This window comes from Eschrichtius robustus, chromosome 8, assembly GCF_028021215.1.
Source record: "Eschrichtius robustus isolate mEscRob2 chromosome 8, mEscRob2.pri, whole genome shotgun sequence".
Lineage (NCBI taxonomy): Eukaryota > Metazoa > Chordata > Mammalia > Artiodactyla > Eschrichtiidae > Eschrichtius > Eschrichtius robustus.
Genome location: NC_090831.1, coordinates 77,398,733 through 77,419,546, shown reverse-complemented (window position 1 = coordinate 77,419,546; position 20,814 = coordinate 77,398,733). Strand labels below are relative to the sequence as shown.

The 20,814-nt window shown below is 40.0% G+C and overlaps 1 protein-coding gene across 9 annotated transcripts in view; it reads left to right on the top strand.

The window, feature by feature from the left end:
• Positions 1-17,308, top strand: part of ADAM22 (ADAM metallopeptidase domain 22) — a 236,061-nt gene extending 218,753 nt beyond the window's left edge. For 4 of the 9 annotated variants that reach the window (XM_068549168.1, XM_068549159.1, XM_068549158.1 and 1 more), the window contains 2 exons: positions 8,842-8,965; positions 13,517-17,308. In XM_068549168.1, the coding sequence (XP_068405269.1) occupies positions 8,842-8,965; positions 13,517-13,537 (145 nt within the window). In that variant the 3' untranslated portion in view covers positions 13,538-17,308. Of the gene's footprint in view, positions 1-793; positions 905-3,124; positions 3,212-8,841; positions 8,966-13,516 lie in introns of those variants that run through there. The other 5 variants (XM_068549157.1, XM_068549165.1, XM_068549166.1 and 2 more) reach the window with 4 other exon arrangements.
• The last annotated feature ends 3,506 nt before the right edge of the window (positions 17,309-20,814 follow it).

The window sequence follows — 20,814 nt, the reverse complement described above, 5'->3', positions numbered from 1 at the left end:
TTAAGTGAACAACAACCAAATATCCAATATTGTATTAAAGCTATGAGTTTAGGACCCAAGGAACACTTGGTGTTTAGCAACATTTTCTAGCATAATCACTTATTTTTTTTAAAAATTACGTATCACGTAACAAATATTATGATACTATAGATACCCCTTGAGAAATCTTGCCTGTGAGATAATTATTACATTTAATAAGACATTATAATGAAGTCATCTTTATGAAGAAGAAGTGTTCAGGACTCTCTCAGATTTTTCAGACTTTCAGATTTGGTTACATGACTCATGTAACCTAAATGGAGCCAAGTCCGTGAAGCTGACTACTGTTCTCACATTCTCACATACCTTATTGTTCGGACACTATGTTTTATTTTGTTTTTCTTAAAAGAAATCCTAATACACAGCATATCAAGATTATGTCGACGGGTTTTTAAAATACTTTCCGTATTTGTTAAATAATCCCATTTGCTTCTGATATAGCAGTATCACTTGTGTAATTATAAGAGGAGCAGAATGACCACGGACAAACATCTCTTTTAAAATTTTTTTTTAGATAATGAGGTATTATCGGGTCCATTATTTCAACATTCCCTTTAGTATCTCATCATCCCAAAGGATGATGAAACATCGGGACATGAACGAAACCATGCCTCACAAATGCATACTCCACTATAAAATGTCCTTGTTTATTGTACTGTTTTCCCACTCTAAGTTTTGCATCTTCCTCACTGTTGTACATGATGTAAAGAAAGTTTTTGGCTTAGACTTTGTATTATATATTGTGTTTTTACAGGAGGGAGCCCCAAGCACCTGAGCCTGGGCACTCCCTCGCCCAGACAGTCCCATCCCAAGGCATAAACCCAGGGGGCTCTGACAGCCCCCAGACAGGGAGTCTGGATCACAGGTCAGTCTCCACCTGCCCCTTCATTTTGGGCTGCCACTTAATCTGCCTCCAAGTCCCTTCCTTGGCTGAGAACAGGGTCATTTGATCTGTGACTGACCCCCAGCGTCTGCTCGGAGGTGGTCCTGGTCCAGCCAGCACCAGCTAATTTTCCTCTGCCTTTCCATCCTGGAGAACACAGAGAGCTCTCCTCTCCTGTCGAACGCATTTTTTTTTTTTTTTTTTTTGCATGTTGCGCTACAAGCCAAGTCAAGCCACGTAGGCAGATGTATCACAGTTTGATGAAATCCCATCACTCCAGTAGTCAGCACTACCTAGAGATGTTAGGAGGCCCACTGTGAAGACACTTTCATGGGCACATCCCCAGAGGGAACTACAATTGAGAGCTCTCTTCAGTGACCTCTAGTGAAGTGATCACAGCTTTCTTGAGATGTTCCTGGACACAGAGAGAAAGGTCCACCATGTGCAAGTCAGGCCATGTGGCTGTAGGTTTCCTGGAACATCCATGGCTGTCCCTTGGAGCTTCTGAGATTGACAGTGAAAGGAACACATGTCTTCTCCTGGAAGTGGCCGACTGCCTGTGGGTGACTCAGTTTGCTGTGTGGCTGTGTTTTACCCGGTAACAGCTGCATGGGCTTTTTCTATGGTTTTCCCCAGGCCAGAGCATTCACTAGCCTTTATGTGTGGCTGCACTTGCTTTTTGACTTTTTTCTTTTTGTTCAGAGTCTCAGTGGAAATCTTTATGCAAGTTTTAATTGGCTATCTCTGTCAAAAGCACAAGTTGGCAATGATTGTGGCTAAAGGCAAAAAGAAGTGCGAGTTGTTCTCAAGTCAGGGGACACTGTCTTAGCAAAAATGGTCATGTAAGCATGAAAAACAATCAAGCCCTTCTCTCAGGAGGGGACTCGTGATGTTATTTTGTGGCGTACATTGGTTATAGGTAACAAGTTGAGGAAAAGCACTATGGAAAAATAATCTAATTTTGTTTGTTTAACTGTGGAAATGTATCTTGATTTAAATGTATCTACTAACTAAAACTAAATACGGAGGAAAGAAGCAGAATTTAACCACAAAAAAACAGTGTTTTTTATCATTTTCCCTGGTTTGTTTCCAAGTAACTTTAAAAGTTTTATGGAGCTTGAATCTTTATTGCCTGTAGCATCTCTAGAAGTTACCTTTTAAATGAGAAAACTCAGTAAAACCTCCAAATTCTTCCATGACTGAATTTGTTGAAACTGTATTTATTTGACAAGGGCATATTCTAAGAGAATGTGATTTTGCTTGGCTCCCAGGGTAAAAATCAAAAGAAACTGAAAAAAAACCAAAAAAAACAAAAACCCTTGCACTCATAATTTTACTGCCTTTAACATTTTTCTTTATGCAGTAATTCTGATGGAGACTTTGGCCAGATCCATCAGGGAAATGTTAACTAAGGTTGTTGTAATCCTCTGGCAGTCACTCCTTAGTGATCAGACACTTGGAAGGCAACCTGTGAGGGCCATTTCCTACTGGAAACACGAGTGTGGAGTGCACAAAGGGGAGGAAGGGACATTGCAGCTGCACCTAAGTTACTAAACCCACCTTCAAGAACATGGAGGCCTCTTCGGACCACACTTACTGTGCGCTGGGGCTCCAGGATCAGAAAAGTGGGTCCCTTTCTGCCCCTTATAGAGCCAGCTGGATCACCTTTCTTGTTGACTCTAGCTTGGGATCTGCTCTCAGGAGTGAGACAGAGGCCGTGTAAAATCTTTCCTTTCATATTGGAAAGAGAACGTGGCCCCTTTTAATTGTTCTTGGGGTGTTATATTCCCAAACACCAGGTTGGAATTGCAGCCATCTGAATATTCTCAAAAAGGCCCATTATCATTTGAAAACCAAGAAGCCAAATGAGTGGTGGCCTGGAAAAAGCCACTTTGGAGGTGGGTGAATGGGACTGCTGGCAGATCTCTGAAAGAGAGCTTCTGATTCACTTTGGGAAACCACTGGAAAGGCTTTCCCTGAAAGGTTGAATGCATTCTAGAATGCCTTGAGCCTTGTTGTAGCTGAGTTTATTGCCATGTCATCGTACAGACTGCCTCATAATCACCCAGCATCCATCCTGGTTTATTTGCCATAGTCATTAGTGTTTGGAGGGTGAAGAACATCCTTGCTAAGCTTGTGCTGTGTATTTTCAGATTTTCTATCTTGTTCTGCTTTCTTTGTTCCTTCCATTGCTTTCTGCAGGTATTTAAACCCATGGTTCAAAAGAGACTATAATGTAGCTAAGTGGGTAGAAGATGTGAATAAAAACACTGAAGGACCATACTTTAGGTATTTTATAAATTAATTTTATATCCTTTTCAAACTCTCCCAGCACATTCAAATACTGTAGTGTGACTGGCTCTCTATCTTGTATCTCCCAATACAAGTTCCCATAGGTGGAAAGGGTCCTTGTTTATTTGCTGCCTTTTGATCTCTGTTTTTGGCTTCGTGAGCAAGTCTAGTTCTTTTCTGAATGTTTCAAATGAAGCCATTTGAAAGGGTTGCCATTTAGTGCATGTCCCTATCCCCATCTTGAGCTTTTTAGTAGCTTTCTCTTCATGCTATGCTATGTAGTGTTCTATGGGCATGAAACATACTTTCCACTAATAAAGAAGCACTATTAACCTGAACAATTTAATTTCTAGAATCTAGCGGTTTCATAATGCATTTTTCCTACCTACTGCCTGAAGAGTGCATAGTGCATACAAAAACTCAAGGAAAAACATGAAAAGAAACCAAATGAAATGTGGTGGAATTTTACTTTGAGTAAAAACACTGATTTGATGGAACTTGAAAATTGTTGAGATAATATTGACCACACGAGAGTGTGTAGAATGAGTTTAGGCTTTATTTGTTCAGTACAACCATTTGCTATCAGAGAAGGCTATGCTGGAAAAGGGTTTTACAGATTCTCAAAAAGCATCAAAAGGAATTTTTTATTCCAATAAGAATGTCGTTGTCTTACCCTTCAGATAGAACAGGAAACAGATGAGAAACACGATCTTAATTCACAAAAGAGCAGACAGAATACTCCGACATTTTAGAAACTAGCAAATTTACTCAGTTCACTGCAGCTCGTGTAACATTAGAGGTCAGAGAGAATTTCCAAGGCTCTTAATGGCATTTTTTTCACTCTTTATAATATCAAACTGACTTCCTAGATGTAAACATCGACTTTATATCTGACTACTTTGTGGACAACTAATGTAAAGCAATATAGACTCAATTACTACCTCTTCTGAACATAACTTCAATAATAAGCTTTCAGATTACTTATTGCCATGACTTGGGTCAGCATTTATCAGATATCAAAATATGTATGTGTTTTTAACTCTCAGCACCCATATAAGGTGGACTTGCTCTTCCAGTGTACCATTTAGTTTAGACATGTATAGTTTGAGAAAATGATTAGACCTACCTGCATTTTAATTTGATCCATACATTTGCATATAACCCAAGGGAAGCATAACCCCTGCCTGCTCACAAAAATATCTCCTGCTTTTATACCCCATCTTTCCCTCCTGCCCTGTCCCTCTGCTAATACCACTTTCCACTGAACCTCATATACATACACTCACATTCAAACATCCCACCCTCACCTGTAGCTCCCAAGATGGCCAGCGTCAGGAAGACAGGTAAGATGATTTTGAATGTTATTTGGAATCTTGGCTCACCTGCAGTCCTATTTCTCTTTTCTCTTTTCCTCAGGCTTGTGGGCAGATTATAATTTGTATTAGCCATGGAACCAAAACACAATGACTTTGGTCCCTTATGGGGTAGGGCTTATATACCTAAATGGACTTAGCATTTTGCAGCAGTAATTTGTGAAATGGTACTCCGGAAGAGTTGATTCACCTCCCTGGGTAAGCTGAGTAGTTTATGTGGCTCCCAGAGAAGAGTTCACATTTCTTAAAACCAGCCCCCAGGTCTGCCCAGAAGCTGCATGACTAAATGTAATTTGGATGGGGAAATGCTTCAGCTCCCCCAGGTGCACGCGCAAAGCTGCAAGGGCAATTGTAGAGGGTTCCTTTATCTCCTCTTGTAATATGAGATGTTGGTCCTACAGTGGATAGTCATAGGAAGAATTCCTTATTAAAAATCCACATTTATGTTTAAAGGCTAGATATAATTCAGAGGAGGGTTACAAGTTAACTGTCATTTTGGGGTTAATAAAGGTGATGCCTGTAGGACTTGGAAATCAACATAGAATTTTTGTGGAAGTGGTGAATAATTGAGGTATCCCAGGGCTTGCAACGCAATGATTCTAGCGCAACAGAGTGAATTTCATCCACTGTCTGTCCACACCAAGCCTCATGTAGGAGGCACAGAGCATTCACACCGTGGCTAATGCTCTGCCAGCCCTATGGTTAAGCTCGGGTCTGCGTCATCTGCCGCCAGGTCATTCAGGGTTACCTCTCCTGCCAGAACCACCAGTGAGGGCAAAGGTCACTTTATTAATCAGCCACGTGGTGTGGGGTTTGTGGCATCCTTATCAAAGTGCAATGGGGACTTTGCAGAAAACTGGTCCGAAATACTGCCCAGCATTAAAAAAAAAAAAAATTGTATCCATATCACTATGAAGAGCAAAGCAAATGCCAAAAGATTTTGAGCGATCAGAGTGCCTCACTTGGGCTCCCTTACCCAGTTCTCATATGACAGCGTTTGCTCAAATTGTTGTCAGTATATATTCAGATCATCACAAAGGAGCAGGTGAGGTCAGAGTGAGAGCATTATCTTCTCACAGCTAGATCCTGGGGGCAGTTCTGTTGGTGACTGTGCTTTACAAGCTCTTAGAAGGTTTCCTTACTATTGGATATTATCCACTGGATTACTCACTTCATCAGTGGTTTGTGAGTTGTCTTCCATGATCTTGTGGAAATGCAGTAACTCTGGAAAGAAACTAATGGTAATAACTGTCTGAGTGCCTGCATTGTTCCTTTATTTCTCACAACATCATGAGATGTAGGCATTCTTATTCCCTTTCTATGAAGCAAAAGAGTAACTCGAGATAGCACAGCCAGTAAGTGTCAGAACCCGAATTACAAGCCTGGCTCTGACTCCAAAATCTCTTCCTTTTCCATCAGACTACTATAAAATTTGCACATGAGCACAGCCGAGTGAATAAGTGGTAGGCGTGTGTCCCACGTGTGTGACTGGCCTGGTTTTTGCCTGTTCTGGGGGACAGAAGTGAGATTGGCCTTGCCTATCTACAGAAGGCAAACCCAGGAGATCTGATGTAGCCCCAAGACACACCACAATCCATTGGCACAGGGACGTACCTTCACTGTGTAATTCTAAATGGCACCCACTATGGTTATGGTTTTTAAAAACGCAGTAATGATAACGGTTAGCATTTGTCCAAAATTTACTTTGTAAGTGAGTGAGCTGGGCTTGGAACCACCAACCAAGTAGCCAAGGTCAGAAAAGAGCCTGGAGGTGGTTTTGAAGAAATGTCTCTCTTAGACATTTGTGAAATATGAAGTTTGTTTTTGTTTTCCCTAAACTGATTTACCCTGCCTTGTTCTCTACTCTTATTTTGACGCCTGCTCTGGTGCTGTCCATCCCCCCAGGATAATTCCCTTGATGCTGTCACACACTACCCAACCTCGCACCTGATGCCCCTTGCTCCTACTAAACTGTGCTGCTTGGTTTCTCTTCCCATTAGGGTCCGAAGTGTCAGTTAAACTAGTGTGTTAGTGTGAGAAGTAAATGTGCAGTTTCTGTGGGGTTCTGGAGGACACCTCTATGTTTTTTTTTAAACTCATTGGCTTTGGCCGGGGAAAGCTATTTGAGGGGAAGACTGGACTTCCAGCACCCTCATTGGAATGGCCCTATATGTATACAAAGCGGGTCACTTGGACCCATGGCCGAGTGAATGGCTGGCATGACTTCGAAGCTATAAGCCAATAATACCTCATCCTATGGACACCCACACACACTGCAGGGAATGAAAAAGAGGACTCAGCTTGTATGATCCCCTAAAGTAAACAAGATTTAGCTGTTTGCGTACCTGACTCGTTTTTCTGAACATGGATATCTTATCAGTAGTGATTAGGCTAAAATCCAAACCCAGGTTAATATCCCTAGTTTCAGAAAGATATATTTAAGTCTTTACATACAAAAGTATGTGCTCATTCTACACGTACTGAATTTGTTTCCTAAAGATCATAGTCCTGTTTGAAATGTCTTCCTAAAATTGAAAATAATCATGAATTTCTGAATTAGAAAAAGATGTGGTAGTACATTGCTTTAATAGTACTTTAAAAAAAAAATAGTACTTTAGAGGATTTGAAGTACTTACATTCTTAGTTCCACCCGTCTGCTCCACAATGGAGAGCATTAATACAACAGAGGTCAAACAGCTGCAATATTGTGACAGTTCACATTAAGGAGTGGTCCTGGACATTTTCCAGAAACAGAGGAAACATTAGGAATTAAAGATTTAAAGTAAACTGAATCACTCTTGAGTCTTAAAATTGAGCCAAATCTCAGGGTTCATAGGAAAAATTATTTTCAAATCTTAGCTTGAATTTAGTGTCCATAAAATAAAAACTGATTTGAAAACTACAGCAGAACCAGAGCAAAGAATAATATATAGATAGGAACGGAAATTTAAAATCAGGGAGAAAAGGACATCTCCATTTGGTGCCAGCAGTACAGTTAACTAGATCTCCCCCTACAGAAGGCTACCACACCACAAACACTCACAGGCTGAGTCAGTCACTTACAGCAGATGCAATGCACCCCACTGAAATAAGTACCTGTGCTCCAGCATGGCAGTGCCACCAGTTCAGTGATGTGGTCATTACCACCTTGCACAAGGAATGGAGGAGTCATGGATGTGTAGTGGTGACATTTGTGAATGGGTAGCTACTGCCGAATTATCATGTTTATTTTTCATTGACACAGTGTAAATCGAGGCTTTTCACTCTCAGCTGTTTTTTTTCACTTTAAAGACAAAATAGCAGATATGGTCTCTTCCAGTGCGCTCTGCTTAGTCACAAATATTACCACTGTGCATGCAGAATCAAACAAGAACAGCATAATGCACCAAGAGCTTATGCAGATCTTTCATATGGAATATCTCCATGATGAGGAGAACACATGTTATCCAAATAGGAAGAGCTTTTGTTGTTGTGTTTTGTTTTAGTTTTAGTAAAATTCCAGTCATTAAAGTGTTGCCACCTTATTGACATGACAAGTATACCCTACATGAGTTACCAAGATCTATGTCTATGGCTTAGAATCCTCCCCTATACAGAAATGATGATTGTAGGGACTAATCAGACCATTTTTGTATGTTCTCATCAGACTCTTTGTTTGGCTGGAACTCTGCACTCCTTACTGCTTGCATGTTAACTAATGTGTTATTAAAACCCTCGTATTTGCCTTTGTTCTTTCACAACTAACACACTGGCCTCTGAATGCATGAGTTTTGTGTAAACTGGTGTGTGACTTAGTAACTAATAAATGTATCAGTTGTATTTTCAGATCTTAAAACTATAATTGGAATTACTGCACTAAAAACATTTTTTACATTAAGTGATAAAAATAAGGTAGACTATTAACATATCGTACACTTAATTTACCATTATGAGCTCTTAGAGTATTTTTTAATCCCTTCTTCATTTTAGCTTTTTAAAAATCTATTCTATAAAAAACCTCATTAGTGGCTTTCTAGCTGAAAAATATTCTGTGTACTAATATTTAAACAATCCATTGCAGTTATGAAGTTAGGAAGATAAAATTCTAGCATTCTAGTGTTGTGAATGACAGAGTATGTCCCAGTAGTTAAACCTTTGCAGTAGTGGCCTATGAAAGTAGAAATCAGAGGGTTCTTTCTGAACCCGCTTTTCAGATATTTGAAAAGATATTAGGCAATCACATAATATGTATTTCATGTGTTCTCAACGTCTCAGGACTTTATCTCCTGCCAAGTCTCCTTCTTCGTCAACTGGGTCTATTGCCTCCAGCAGAAAATACCCTTATCCAATGCCTCCCCTTCCCGATGAGGAGAAGAAAGTGAACCGACAAAGTGCCAGGGTATGTGGGAACTTCTTCCATATGCTAACATCCTCAGTCATGATCGTTTATCTGTGAGTTGATGTTTTAAAAGAGAGAGCCATTTTTCCTTTTTTTGTTCATAAGAACATGAAAAAAATTGAGTTTGGAAAATAGTAGATTCTTGGGGCTTTTGGGCCCAGATTTGTATTGGCAAATTTGTTTAATTATTGATGAATTCTAGAAATATTTGGCATATATTAATCATTCACTGCTATATATTTATATCTTTTATTACTCATTGCAGCTAATATATTACAACCTGGAAGAGACAAAACAGAGAGTGTATTTTGCTTTATCAGTTTTTACATATACCTGGAAATGCCAGAGATTAAGTAAACCAGCCTCATTTCCATGCCCAGTTTGCTTACTCAGGCCTTTTGTTGGCTAATAACACCCAGTAGGATTTAAAAATAGGAACCCATTACAGAATGTCAGATCAGTGTCTTGGGGATGGGGATGGAATTTGGATAACTGTACAAGGAAAGGAACCTTGAAACTCTGTAATATTAAGAGTATGGCAAAGGGTATGGTGAAATTTAGCAACCTTTTATTTAAAAAAAACATATTTGGAATTTACTATTTTTATAAAAATGATTCATCAGAATTTTCATGTAAATACTAAGTCCTCCTTTACATTTAAATTATGATCTTATTTAGTCTCATAATATTCCCAGAACACATCCATTATGTGAAATTAGAGATACAGTCGACTTTAGAGAGGCAGACCAACCCTCAGAAACTTATGTGAAAGATATAACTAAAGAATAATTACCTTTATTGGTGTCCAGGCTCTCTTGTGGTCAGTTACACTATAATTTCGATCTTCTCAGAAATAATATTGCAAAAAAATAAAGCCTTAAAAGCCTGGACAGATTTATCTGCTAGTGGGTCCTGGGTTCCTAGGCTTTTTGGTTTTGAAAGATATTTCAGAGCCTCTTGGACCCTGAACTTACATTATGGGGTCCAAGGTAAACACGGATCATTCAAATTTTAACTTGATCAATTCAGAGTCAGTAAGAAAACATGACTCATTAAGAGCTGATTAGATCACTATAATCAAAAAGTTTAAAAACAATCAGTGGTATTTTATTAACCATACAAAAAATTACCTTCATGTATTAATATGGGCAATGGTAAAAGATGGAAAGGAAGAAGATAACTCAGATTCCCAGCACTCAGCTTTTGGCCTTAAAAAAAAAAAAAGACTTGTGAGTAGACATCCAGTTGTTTGTGATATAAGTATGTGGTAATGAAACCTTAGGCTGATGTCATTCCTTCTCTCCCCAGGGAACTGCTGAAGTAGAACACTTCACATTTTCTCCCTGATAAATTGTCTACATTGCTGTTTTGTTCTGTCTAACTGGGGACATTCTTTTAACTGTTGTCATGCCAGGGTGCAGGTTTTTGGAGATGTTCCCACATGAGAGCCCATGAAAATGACATCCTCCAGAAGAAATGGCTGGCCCTTGACCTTTCTCTAGGCTGAGTGGGGCAGCTGTGAAGACTGTAGCCTTGGAGACAGTTGTGTGAAAGGTCTGCTTGGTTCTTGGTTCCCATGAGCAAGTAGCAGAATCCTACAGAATAGGCAGCCCCTGTCTCTGGGCTGTCTTTGTGGGCTGTGGACAATCTAACGAGCAGATCTTTCTATCAGCAAGCCTTCTGTTACAGCTATCCAGACATGGCCAAGGTCATGCCTATTCTTAAAAGCGATGGCTTGGCAATTCTTTGCTCCTTTTTCCTCACTGGGATAATCGTGACCTTCAGGTTTTCCCAGTGTCATTCCTTTGTTCCTCTCTTCTTTCTGCGAGCTGTCATTTATTATTTAATCTTCGTAACCATTTGTGAAGAAACTGGGCTCACTGAAGCTGAAGTCTGGACTCTTTAACTGCTCTGTATCATCGTCTGAGCATCAAACCAGATCTTCTTTCCCTCAGACGCCCTGCACACCTCCTGCTTAACCATTCATTTTCACTTGTCTCCACCAACAGGTGTCATCCACACACAAAGATCCTCACAGTTGAGAGATTTGGTGTCTTTTTTTAATGAAAAAGACATATAAAGTGGACCGAAAGTAGGTAACAGAATATTTCCATGAAGAGTCAAGAGAACATATTAAGAGAATCTGTAGAGAAACATCCACTTAGTCACTTAGCTATTTCTCCTTTTTTTCCCCTCAGAAACTCATTGGGTATCATACTATGACCGGTCCCAGATTTCCAGTAAAAATGAGATTTGGATGGAAATTGGACGCAACCTATGTTACACTAATCTTAGTCTTTCTTTGTTCATGTTCATAATAATTATACCCACATCATATTGCCTGGAAACATATTTTATCAGCTTGATCTTTTTTCTTTTTTTTTAATTGGACTTCCTTCTCTGGTGAACTGAATTGCACTTATATTTGATCATGCCAAACTTGTATTCAGTCCATTAAGGCAATTACTGAACATTTTAGAAATTAGATATCAATGGGGCTGGTATAAAGAAACGGTGGCAGAGGCCAGGAGAGGGAAGAGGTGAGGGAATTATGAAATTGACATCCTGCCCTGGATACATCATTCTACTCTGATATGTCCGCTCCTGAGAGAGGACAATTGTTTAGCAGATAGTTATGGATTTGGAGAGTGTATAGCCTGACCACAGGCCCAGGGCAATGATTTTTAAGTGGGCAGTGGTGGTATTAATGGACTCACACTTTCCTAAGGTCAGTAGTTCTCAGCATTGACTGTACAGAATTGTCTGAAGGACTTTTAAAATATACTGATGCCTGAGTCCCACCCAGACAGATTTTTATTTAGTTGGTCTGGTGTGCTGTCTAGGAAGTGGGATTTTTAAAACATCCCCAGATCATTGAAATGTACAGCTGGGTTGAGAACCACTGTTCTAGATGGCTGTATCAGAATCCTGGGGAAAATAAGGGTATGTGTAGTTTTAAAAAATAATATTTTAAATTATTTCATATGAGACACAATATTTAATTTATTCAAAATTTCAAGTAATATTGGATGGGCCAAAAAGTTCGTTCGGCTTTTTCCGTAAGATGGCTCTAGTAGCACTTAGTTGTCTTTAACTGCATTCGAAACAATTTGGTTGGATTGTATTGTGACAGCTGTCGTGTCAGCGTGCATTTAAAAAAAAACTTATCAAAATTGGTGAATTTTTGTGTAGCCATTTTAATTTTGAAGATGGGAGAAAAAAGCAACATTTCAGCATATTATGCTTTATTATTTCAAGAAAGGTAAAAATGCAACTGAAACGCAAAAAAAGATTTGTGCAGCGTATGGAGAAGGTGCTGTGACTGATCGAACGTGTCAAAAGTGGTTTGCGAGGTTTCCTGCTGGAGATTTCTCACTGGACGATGCTCCACGGTTGGGAAGACCAGTTGAAGTTGATAGCGATCAAATCGAGACATTCATTGAGAACAATCAATGTTATACCACGTGGGAGAGAGCCAGCATACTCAAAATATCCAAATCAAGCACTGAAAATCATTCGCACCAGCTTGGTTATTTGAATCGCTTTGAAGTTTGGGTTCCCCATAAGCAAAAACAAAACCTTCTTGACCATATTTCCGCATGCGATTCTCTACTGAAACGTAATGAAAATGTTCCCTTTTTAAAACAACTTGCGACAGGCGATGAAAAGTGTATACTGTACAATAACGTGGAACGGAAGAAAGTGTGGGGCAAGTGAAATGAACCACCACCAACCACACCAAAGGTGGGTCTTCATCCAAAGAAGGTGATGTTGCGTATACGGTGGGATTGGAAGGGAGTCCTCTATTATGAGCTCCTTCCAGAAAAACTAAACGATTAATTCCCACAAGTACTGCATCCAGTTAAACCAACTGAAAGCAGCACTCAACAAAAAGCGTCCAGAATTAGTCAACAGAAAATGCATAATCTTCCATCAGGATAACGCAAGACCGCATGCTTCTTTGATGACCAGGCAAAAACTGTTACAGCTTGCCTGGGAAGTTCTGATTCATCTGCTGTATTCACCAGACATTGCACCTTCGGATTTCCTTTTATTTCGGTCTTGACAAAATTCTCTTAATGTAAAAAATTTCAGTTCCCTGGAAGACTGTAAAAGGCACCTGGAACAGTTCTTTGCTCAAAAAGGTAAAAAGTTTTGGGAAGATGGAGTTATGAAGTTGCCTGAAAAATGGCAGAAGGTAGTGGAACAAAAGTGTGAATATGTTGTTCAATAAAGTTCTTGGTGAAAATGAAAAACGTGTCTTTTATTTTTACTTTAAAACTGAAAGAACTTTTTGGCCAGCCCAATATTAAATGAGGATGTGAGGGTTTTTTGTATTGAAAAGTGGCCGTTGTTAAAAACGTTGAGACTCAGGTTTAGAGGAAAAAGAGAACTAAAAATTAGAGTGTTTATTTTATCCATTATGAGACTTCGCATCCACAGTCACATAAGTATAGATGAAATTACCGAATCTTTTTCATCTTTGTAGCTCAGAGTATGTCTTGTTTCCTGCTTACACAGTGTGAAATTTTGCTTTTCTCTGTTGTGCAGCTATGGGAGACATCCATTTAAGATCAGCTGTTTACATATGATACATCGAAACTGTTTACTTCAACTTTTATAGAAACTCAGCCTCACTGAATCACTGCAAATCTATCTGCTCTTCAAACAACTCGAAAACATCTCTGAATGCCACAGAGGAGAGGAAGCCGAGACTCACATCTGGATACCATTTTCTTTTTGTCATTGGCTTCAGATTTAATTGAACCATGAAAAGAACTACTGAAATGTTACACTATAACATGGAACAACTAAGGTACTGGTATGTTAATGGATAATCCGCATGACAGATATATGTAGAAATATCACTGAAATTAACTCACATGACCCAAATGTAGCAAGTTTCCTAAGGGACGATAGTGGATTCAGAACTTGACATTCTGAAGCACATCCTCATTGTAGACAGTAATGCTATGTGCATGAAGCTTCTGTTTATTGTTTTCCACATTTCAGGAAACAACATCCCATAATAGAAACTAGCATGCAGGGCTAAGGCATATAGGATTTCTTCTGCAGGACTTTAAAGCTTGAGAGGCCAATATCCCATATGCTAACTGTAAACATGTATTTTTCTTTTTTTTCTTTTTTTTTTACGTTTCATATTTATATCAGCATACAAGGACAATTGTACATATGTAAACATTTTTAAAATTAAAAAAAAAGCAGCTGTTACACACAAGTGTATTTTGCCAGATGCCTAAAAACAATCAGTCACAATCACGTCATCATCATCCATCAAATGGTCTTTAAAGATTATGACCGGATGATGTTGTAAATATAGTGGTCAGGGCTGTATATGTGTCTCCCCATAATTGGTATTTGTCCAAACCATGTGCTATCCCTTTAAAGTGTGCACAGTCTAGAGGCAGTTTTACTGAGTAATTAATTGAACAAGAGAACAAAATGTCCGACAGAACTTAGGGCCTCCACAGCTTGCTTACTGCCTCAAGGCGCTCTGCTGCCAGCTGGCTGCTCCCTGGGAATCCTCCAGGCTGTCCATCTTCCTTCTGGGGGCTACAGCGCCTGCCTCAGTGGCTATTCTTTTTCGGTGCCAGAGCACATCTGCTAGTCTCACCTGGGGGCGCCTGTGAGCCCCACAGCAGTGTGTCCTGCTGAGTTCAACAAATGCACCAAAGACACAGGAGGCCACAGCTGCTGATGCATTGGTAGCTTCCAACTTGCCAATACTCTAACCCTTTGTGGCCTAAACTTTTGTTCTTTAACAAAGCTTTTTAGCCACCCTTATCTGTGACATGAATGACGTGTTTTAATGAAAACAACTTTCACACTGTTTATTGAGGGTATTTATCATCGGTGGGACGTGAGTCCCAGCAGGTCATTCTGCACTGATGTGTAAGTAAGACATGGAAGGTTCTACCAGCTGGGCTGGGAAGCCTCAACAGGTCGCAGAGGGTTCAAAGAAACCTAAAACCCCAAGGGTGCAGCAACTGTGAAGTTATCCAAACAGCTGGCAAGGGGTAGAATCTGATGTTCTGAACTCTCTATTTTTTTAATTCATAGAAAAGTGAGAAATCTATGTTAAATCCCCTTCTTTAAAACCAAAGTTCGATAGCTGTCATCATGCAGCTCTGCCATTCTTAAAGAAAACTTCTCTTGGGAGGCGACCCTAGTGAGCTCAGAAATTAATGGGATCAATCAGATGCTTTGATGTAAAGAGTACTTCTGAATTTTCTAATTTTCTCTCCTTTTTCTTGAGAGGGATGGAATCTGCAGACAAGATTTCAGAAATATCCTCTAAATTTGATCTCTGCCAGTAGTGTTCGAGGACAAAACCCATTTCATCTCCGTGTGTAATCATCTTGGAGGCCCAAACTAAAGGGCCCATTAGAAGGCAGTGTTTTCTCCTCCATGTGTCTATGTCTTCCATAACGGACCTCTCTTCTGAAAGTCTTTGAAAACATTTGAAAAGCAGTTTAATTATCCAAAATGATAAAGTATAAACAGCAGTTTTCATGACAGGAAGGGATGTGATTGTCGAGACTACAATAAAATGATCCATCAGTCTCAAGTTGGGCGATGTTGCCATATAGCCCAAGCCAAGGACAGGAGGGCAGACAGGTTTAAAGATGTAGCAAATACAGTGGCTTCTGACCAAGATCACTTTAATGTGCACTGAATGTTTTCTGATATTGAGTGTATAAAAGGCTAATGTTAGAAGGTTTATTTTGACTATAAAAGAGTTATAGATTTGAATGTAAGGTACCTCATGTAAATATGCTTCCTAGTTATGGTTCCACGTCCCTCATTTGAAAGAATCCACAAATGATTAGCTGTGTAGTCGATGGATCCCTTCACCCTTCTCTCTTTCCTCACCTTCTCAATTATTTTTACATGAAGATTATTATTTCAAGTGAAAAATCATTATTTGTGCCTTTTGGGAGACATGGTTGCTCTAGAGGTATACAGTTTATAGTCATCCCCCTCGATAATAAACTTCATATAGAACTGAATGAAAAGTGTTTTATTTGCAGAGAGACTATGATTTTATGGTACCTTTGGTGTTCTAGTCTAGATATCTACTCTATCTAGGAATGTGTAAACATTCTTACAGCCATTTGCCGCATTCTTTGACAAGCTTATAATTTCAGTGGCTACTTGTGAGAAGCACCTATATGTGAACTCATGGTTGTTGTTCTAGATGTATTAAATCTAAATATCTATGACTTTTCATCCACTGAGGCAGGGAGAATGGACCCATGGCACTAAACGCAAGCACAGCATTATTATTATTATTAATTTTTTTTTAGTATCTTTTGGAGAGCAACTTTGAGGCCACATAGCAGTTTGTGTATCATGAAACTAATATTTATAGCCCCCAGTCAACTATAGGACTGTTATACTAAGCAGAGAAGAGCAGCTTTTTGGCCTTTGTGTTCCATTGTATGCCTTTTTCCTCTCTTTCTGAAGTTTTGTGCATAGATTAGACTTCAGATTGACAACTCTGCAGCCTGAGATGTTCCATTTATCCATAGTCGTTACAGTATAGTAAACCCAGATTTAAAGCAACACATATCTCTCCCCTAAGAGTGTCAACAAAGGAGGTGTGGGAAACATGGAGCTGTAAAGGAGCTGACTGGTCAGATTAACTGGTCTCTGTGTCCAGCCCCTCATTCTTTAGACAGAAAGTGGCACCCTCCTCTGGGGTCTCCCAGCTGAAAAGTGGCCCCCAGGCCACATGCAATCGGTGGAAAGGAATAAACTCCTCAAACAGTGCAGCACCAGGAGGCCTTTCAATTTGTGGTTGCTGTATTTTTTTAAAGATACCCAGTGCTTTTCCTTAAAATAAAACGTTGACTAATAAAGTAAATGCCAAAGCTATTTTCCAGGTTGATATATAGGTGCTTTATTAAATGATACTACAGTTTCACTCCCCTGCCCACCTCCACACCCCCTGGCTTTAAAAAGGCTTTTAAAATTGTGTTACTGTGTAAAGTCAATCCAGCATAGATTTCTGAACTTAAGATTGATAGGGTTTCTAAAAGAAGTCGCTGAAAAGATAAAATCAGGTATTCTGCGCACTTCCACAGAAGGACTATTTATGTTTGAATTCCCAAACAGTCTTAACATTTCTCTATTTTTTCTGTTGATCCCCTTGCAGATTTGCATAATTTAATCCCGTCTATTGTCTCAGATCTTTTTGTGTCTCCTTTACCTTTTACCTTCTTAGATTTTCTTCTTTAATTTTTATAGTTACCTATGGGCTAGAGGAAATATGGTATTTCTGTTCACTTTCAGTGTTTCAAAATTGTTCATTTATTAATCTCACCCATTCTTCATTTCCTGCTGTCATGTAGTTCTATTTTAACATATATATTTAGTGCTTTAAATATTTCCTTGTGTTATTCGACATGATAATAAATCCTTACGTAAAGAGAAGACTATTTTATTTTATTTTACTTAAAAAGGAAAGGGAATATACTGGAACTTACCGAGTAGCTTGCCGAGTGTATGGGAAGGGGAGCTGAATAAAGGCAGTGAGGGAAGGAGGGGAAGCAGGCCTGCTGCCCCCGCAGCCGGATAGAACACCGCCCCCTGCTACCAGGACGCCCCCTACGGGCAGCTTTTTTTTTTTTTTTTTTTGGCCAAGCCGCATGTGGGATCTTAGTTCCCCCACGAGAGATCAAACCTGTTCCCCCTGCAGTGGAAGCACGGCGTCTTAACCACTGGACCGCCAGGGAAGTCCCTGGGCAGCATATTTTAAGTACAATCGTACCAGTTGGTAAGTTGACATGAATTTTACATGAAACGTTCTGACTCCCATTTGTAGCATAATGTCTACTTTTTTATGCTCCTAATTATTATTTTTTCTTTCCCGTCTATGTTTCCTCTAAAACTGACACTCAAATACTTCTTTTCTTAAATTGAGTCAAGATGAATTTCTCATTCTATTAGCTTAAATATATATACGAAGCAAACATAGGGCTTAACTGGAGGCTCAAACTTTGAATTTTTCTCCTCTGAGATATTTTCTGAAGGGCTAAGACTTCTGACTTCGGAGGCAGCAACTTTCCTCCAGCCTGGCAGAGCTAAGAACTTTCCTAAACAGCTTCCCCTGTTTATTGGACCCTGAGGAGCCCAGCTTGCGCTTGTGAAAATCAGCTGAGAGGGAGCAGCCTATCTGGCTCTGCGTGTGTGTGTGTTGGGGTCTGGGCGGGGGGCGGGGGGGCGGGTCGGAGCAGCCACACCTGCTGGGAACCTTCGGCGCATGCTCATAGCATCTGCCCTGTGGGCGGGTGCTTTCAATTCCAAGAGGAGTTTTCCACCCCACCTGCAGATGCTGAGAAAACAAAGATGGAGCGGGCTCTTAGAAGTCAGGAGTGTTTCTTCGTTGTCCGAGTCCCCCAGATGGTGCATCTTACAGTTCAGTTTATAGGTAGCAATACAAAACATTCGGAAACAACAAAAACTTGCCTAGTATTTTTGTCCTTTATATCCATAGCCTGACAAACAGTAAGCATTCTCACTGTGGGTTTGAGAGATGCTTCCAGACCCTTCCTACTTCCAAAGTCGCTCTCTCTTCAGTAGCTGTCAGACCTTTTCTCCTGACTAGGAACTTTCACTGTCATGGAGGTAAGTCACTTCTTCGCCTGAATTGGCACTCGGGGAACCATGGGGGTGTGGAATTAGGGGAGAGAGGCACTTTTAGACTTCCATCGGCATCTGGGCATGGATTATGCAACTTGGGAAGTCACTGAGAGATTGGTTGTCAGGGTGTGTTTCAGGCTGGAGGGGAGATAAGAAACAGCGAGAGCTTGGGAGGTCATGGGGCATTTAGCCCTGGATAGGAGCAGAGTGGAGAGTCGCAGGGAGAACTCAGAAGCCAAGCCAGCGGAAGAGCACAGGTCGGCCGCTGGTGGTATGATAGGGAGAGGTGCTGCGTGCCTAGGGCAGACCTGTGTGCTTTGCAGTTTGTGTTGGCTGTGTAAAGCCTCATTGTCTGGTCGTAATGGGCCAATGCCTGGCGTGGCTGTCCCTGCTGCATTGTTCATAGAACCTGTATCGTACCTGGAGGTGCTTCAAGGCTGGCAGGGGTTTGGCTTAAGGACATCATCATTTCATGCTTTTAGGTGTCCTTGAAATCAAAACCACGGAAAAAGTGTTTGTTTGGTTTTCTTTCTTTTCTGTTTTTCGTTGTTTACAAAAAGGCATACAATGAGTCGAGCAATGTTGAGATAATACGCTTAACACATTCATCAGTACTGTTTTTGAAGAGTTCATGAGTTTTTGAAGAAACGCGCATTTTCCTCGTTAAAAAATACATATGCATACAATACTGTACTATACTATGATACGTTTACCTTAGGGCTTAGTCTCTCGTTTTATGAAGTTTCAGATGTGGATTTGTGTTTTGATGGTCAAGCTCTTAAAAAATGCAAAGAGCCCCCAAATCTTTAAACAGTGGTGCTAAGTTACACTAGATAACACAATACAGAAAGTGCTGATAGGAATTAATACATTTCTTCAGTAATAATACAAGAGCTCTTGTTAAATTATACATGTGTATCACTGCCTGATGAGAAACCCCACTTTTCTAATCCAGTACAAAATCAAACTGTGATTCTACAGCCAGTCTTTTTAATAGGTAAAAATGACCCAACATCTTTGTTTTGTATGGAAAACTTTTTTTTTTTTTACACTAACTTCAAAGATGCTTAGCAAAGGTTTATTCAGAATAATAAGCACGTGCTCCTTTTTTAACTTGCTGGAAGAGACCTGCCTCTCCAATTTAGCATCACAAAAAGACAACTTCTTTTAAAAACTGAGCGTTTTAACCTAAACATAGCAGTTCATATGTTAGCCAGTGTAGGTCTGCACTGATGCTTTCCACATCTATCATCTTCAAGGGGTGATGTCCCATCTACAGCTAGTGGAAGACACTGCTTGGGGAAGTGTTAATGGCAGCACCGTTTCACTTTTGGTAACCAGGTAATCAGGTGTATATAGTTTGGCTTCATTTTAACATTATATTCTCTCAGCTACTCTGCACTTCGGGTTCTTAAGCTACTGTAAACATTATTACTGGGTTTTGGCAAACAGCAACTGAAATATATGGCAACTGCTTTCCAGATCAAGTGCGATTTGGTTCATGGCTGTTCAAGTTATAAAGTTGTTATACTGTAGGTAAACAAAATCTTGCTGTTTTTAAAGGTCACTGTAACTTAAGGTTCAAATTTCTGGCACAATTTTATTAGTATTCACTTCTGAAGCTAATAAGGTACCACACTTTTCTATGTTACTCTTATTGTAACATCAATAAAGTGACTTTCAATAAAAGATTTGTTATTTTGATGCATGACTCCCTTTAATCCTTTTCTCCCAGTCACTCTTTCTCTTTCAGAAGCTCTGTGGGCATGCTGCTGGGGGTTCTTTCTTTTCTGTTCCACGTGGTTCTAGAATGGACCATCGGCATGGGGAGAAGTACCATGATCCTTTAGTGAAGCCTGAACGCTTACTTTGTTGGACAGTTGCCCCAGCTGGGTGACATATGGAGTCTTCTCTATTTATCCACCTGCCTTATTTCATGAACACTTTCTCCCTCACCCTAATAAGGATCAATTTACTATATTCTGTCCTAGAGCCCAGGCAGTGGTGCTTATTTAATGAGTTCACTTGTGTCAGACTGTAAAGCACTGCACCTTGGATGGGCTCAGTTTAGGTCCATGAATTCACTGCCTAAAGAATTTTTGCACCCGGCCTTTTCATCATTTCCCCAGCAGCCCTTTCATCTACCAGTCTTTACCCCAGCACTTGGAACTTCCTTGCCTTCA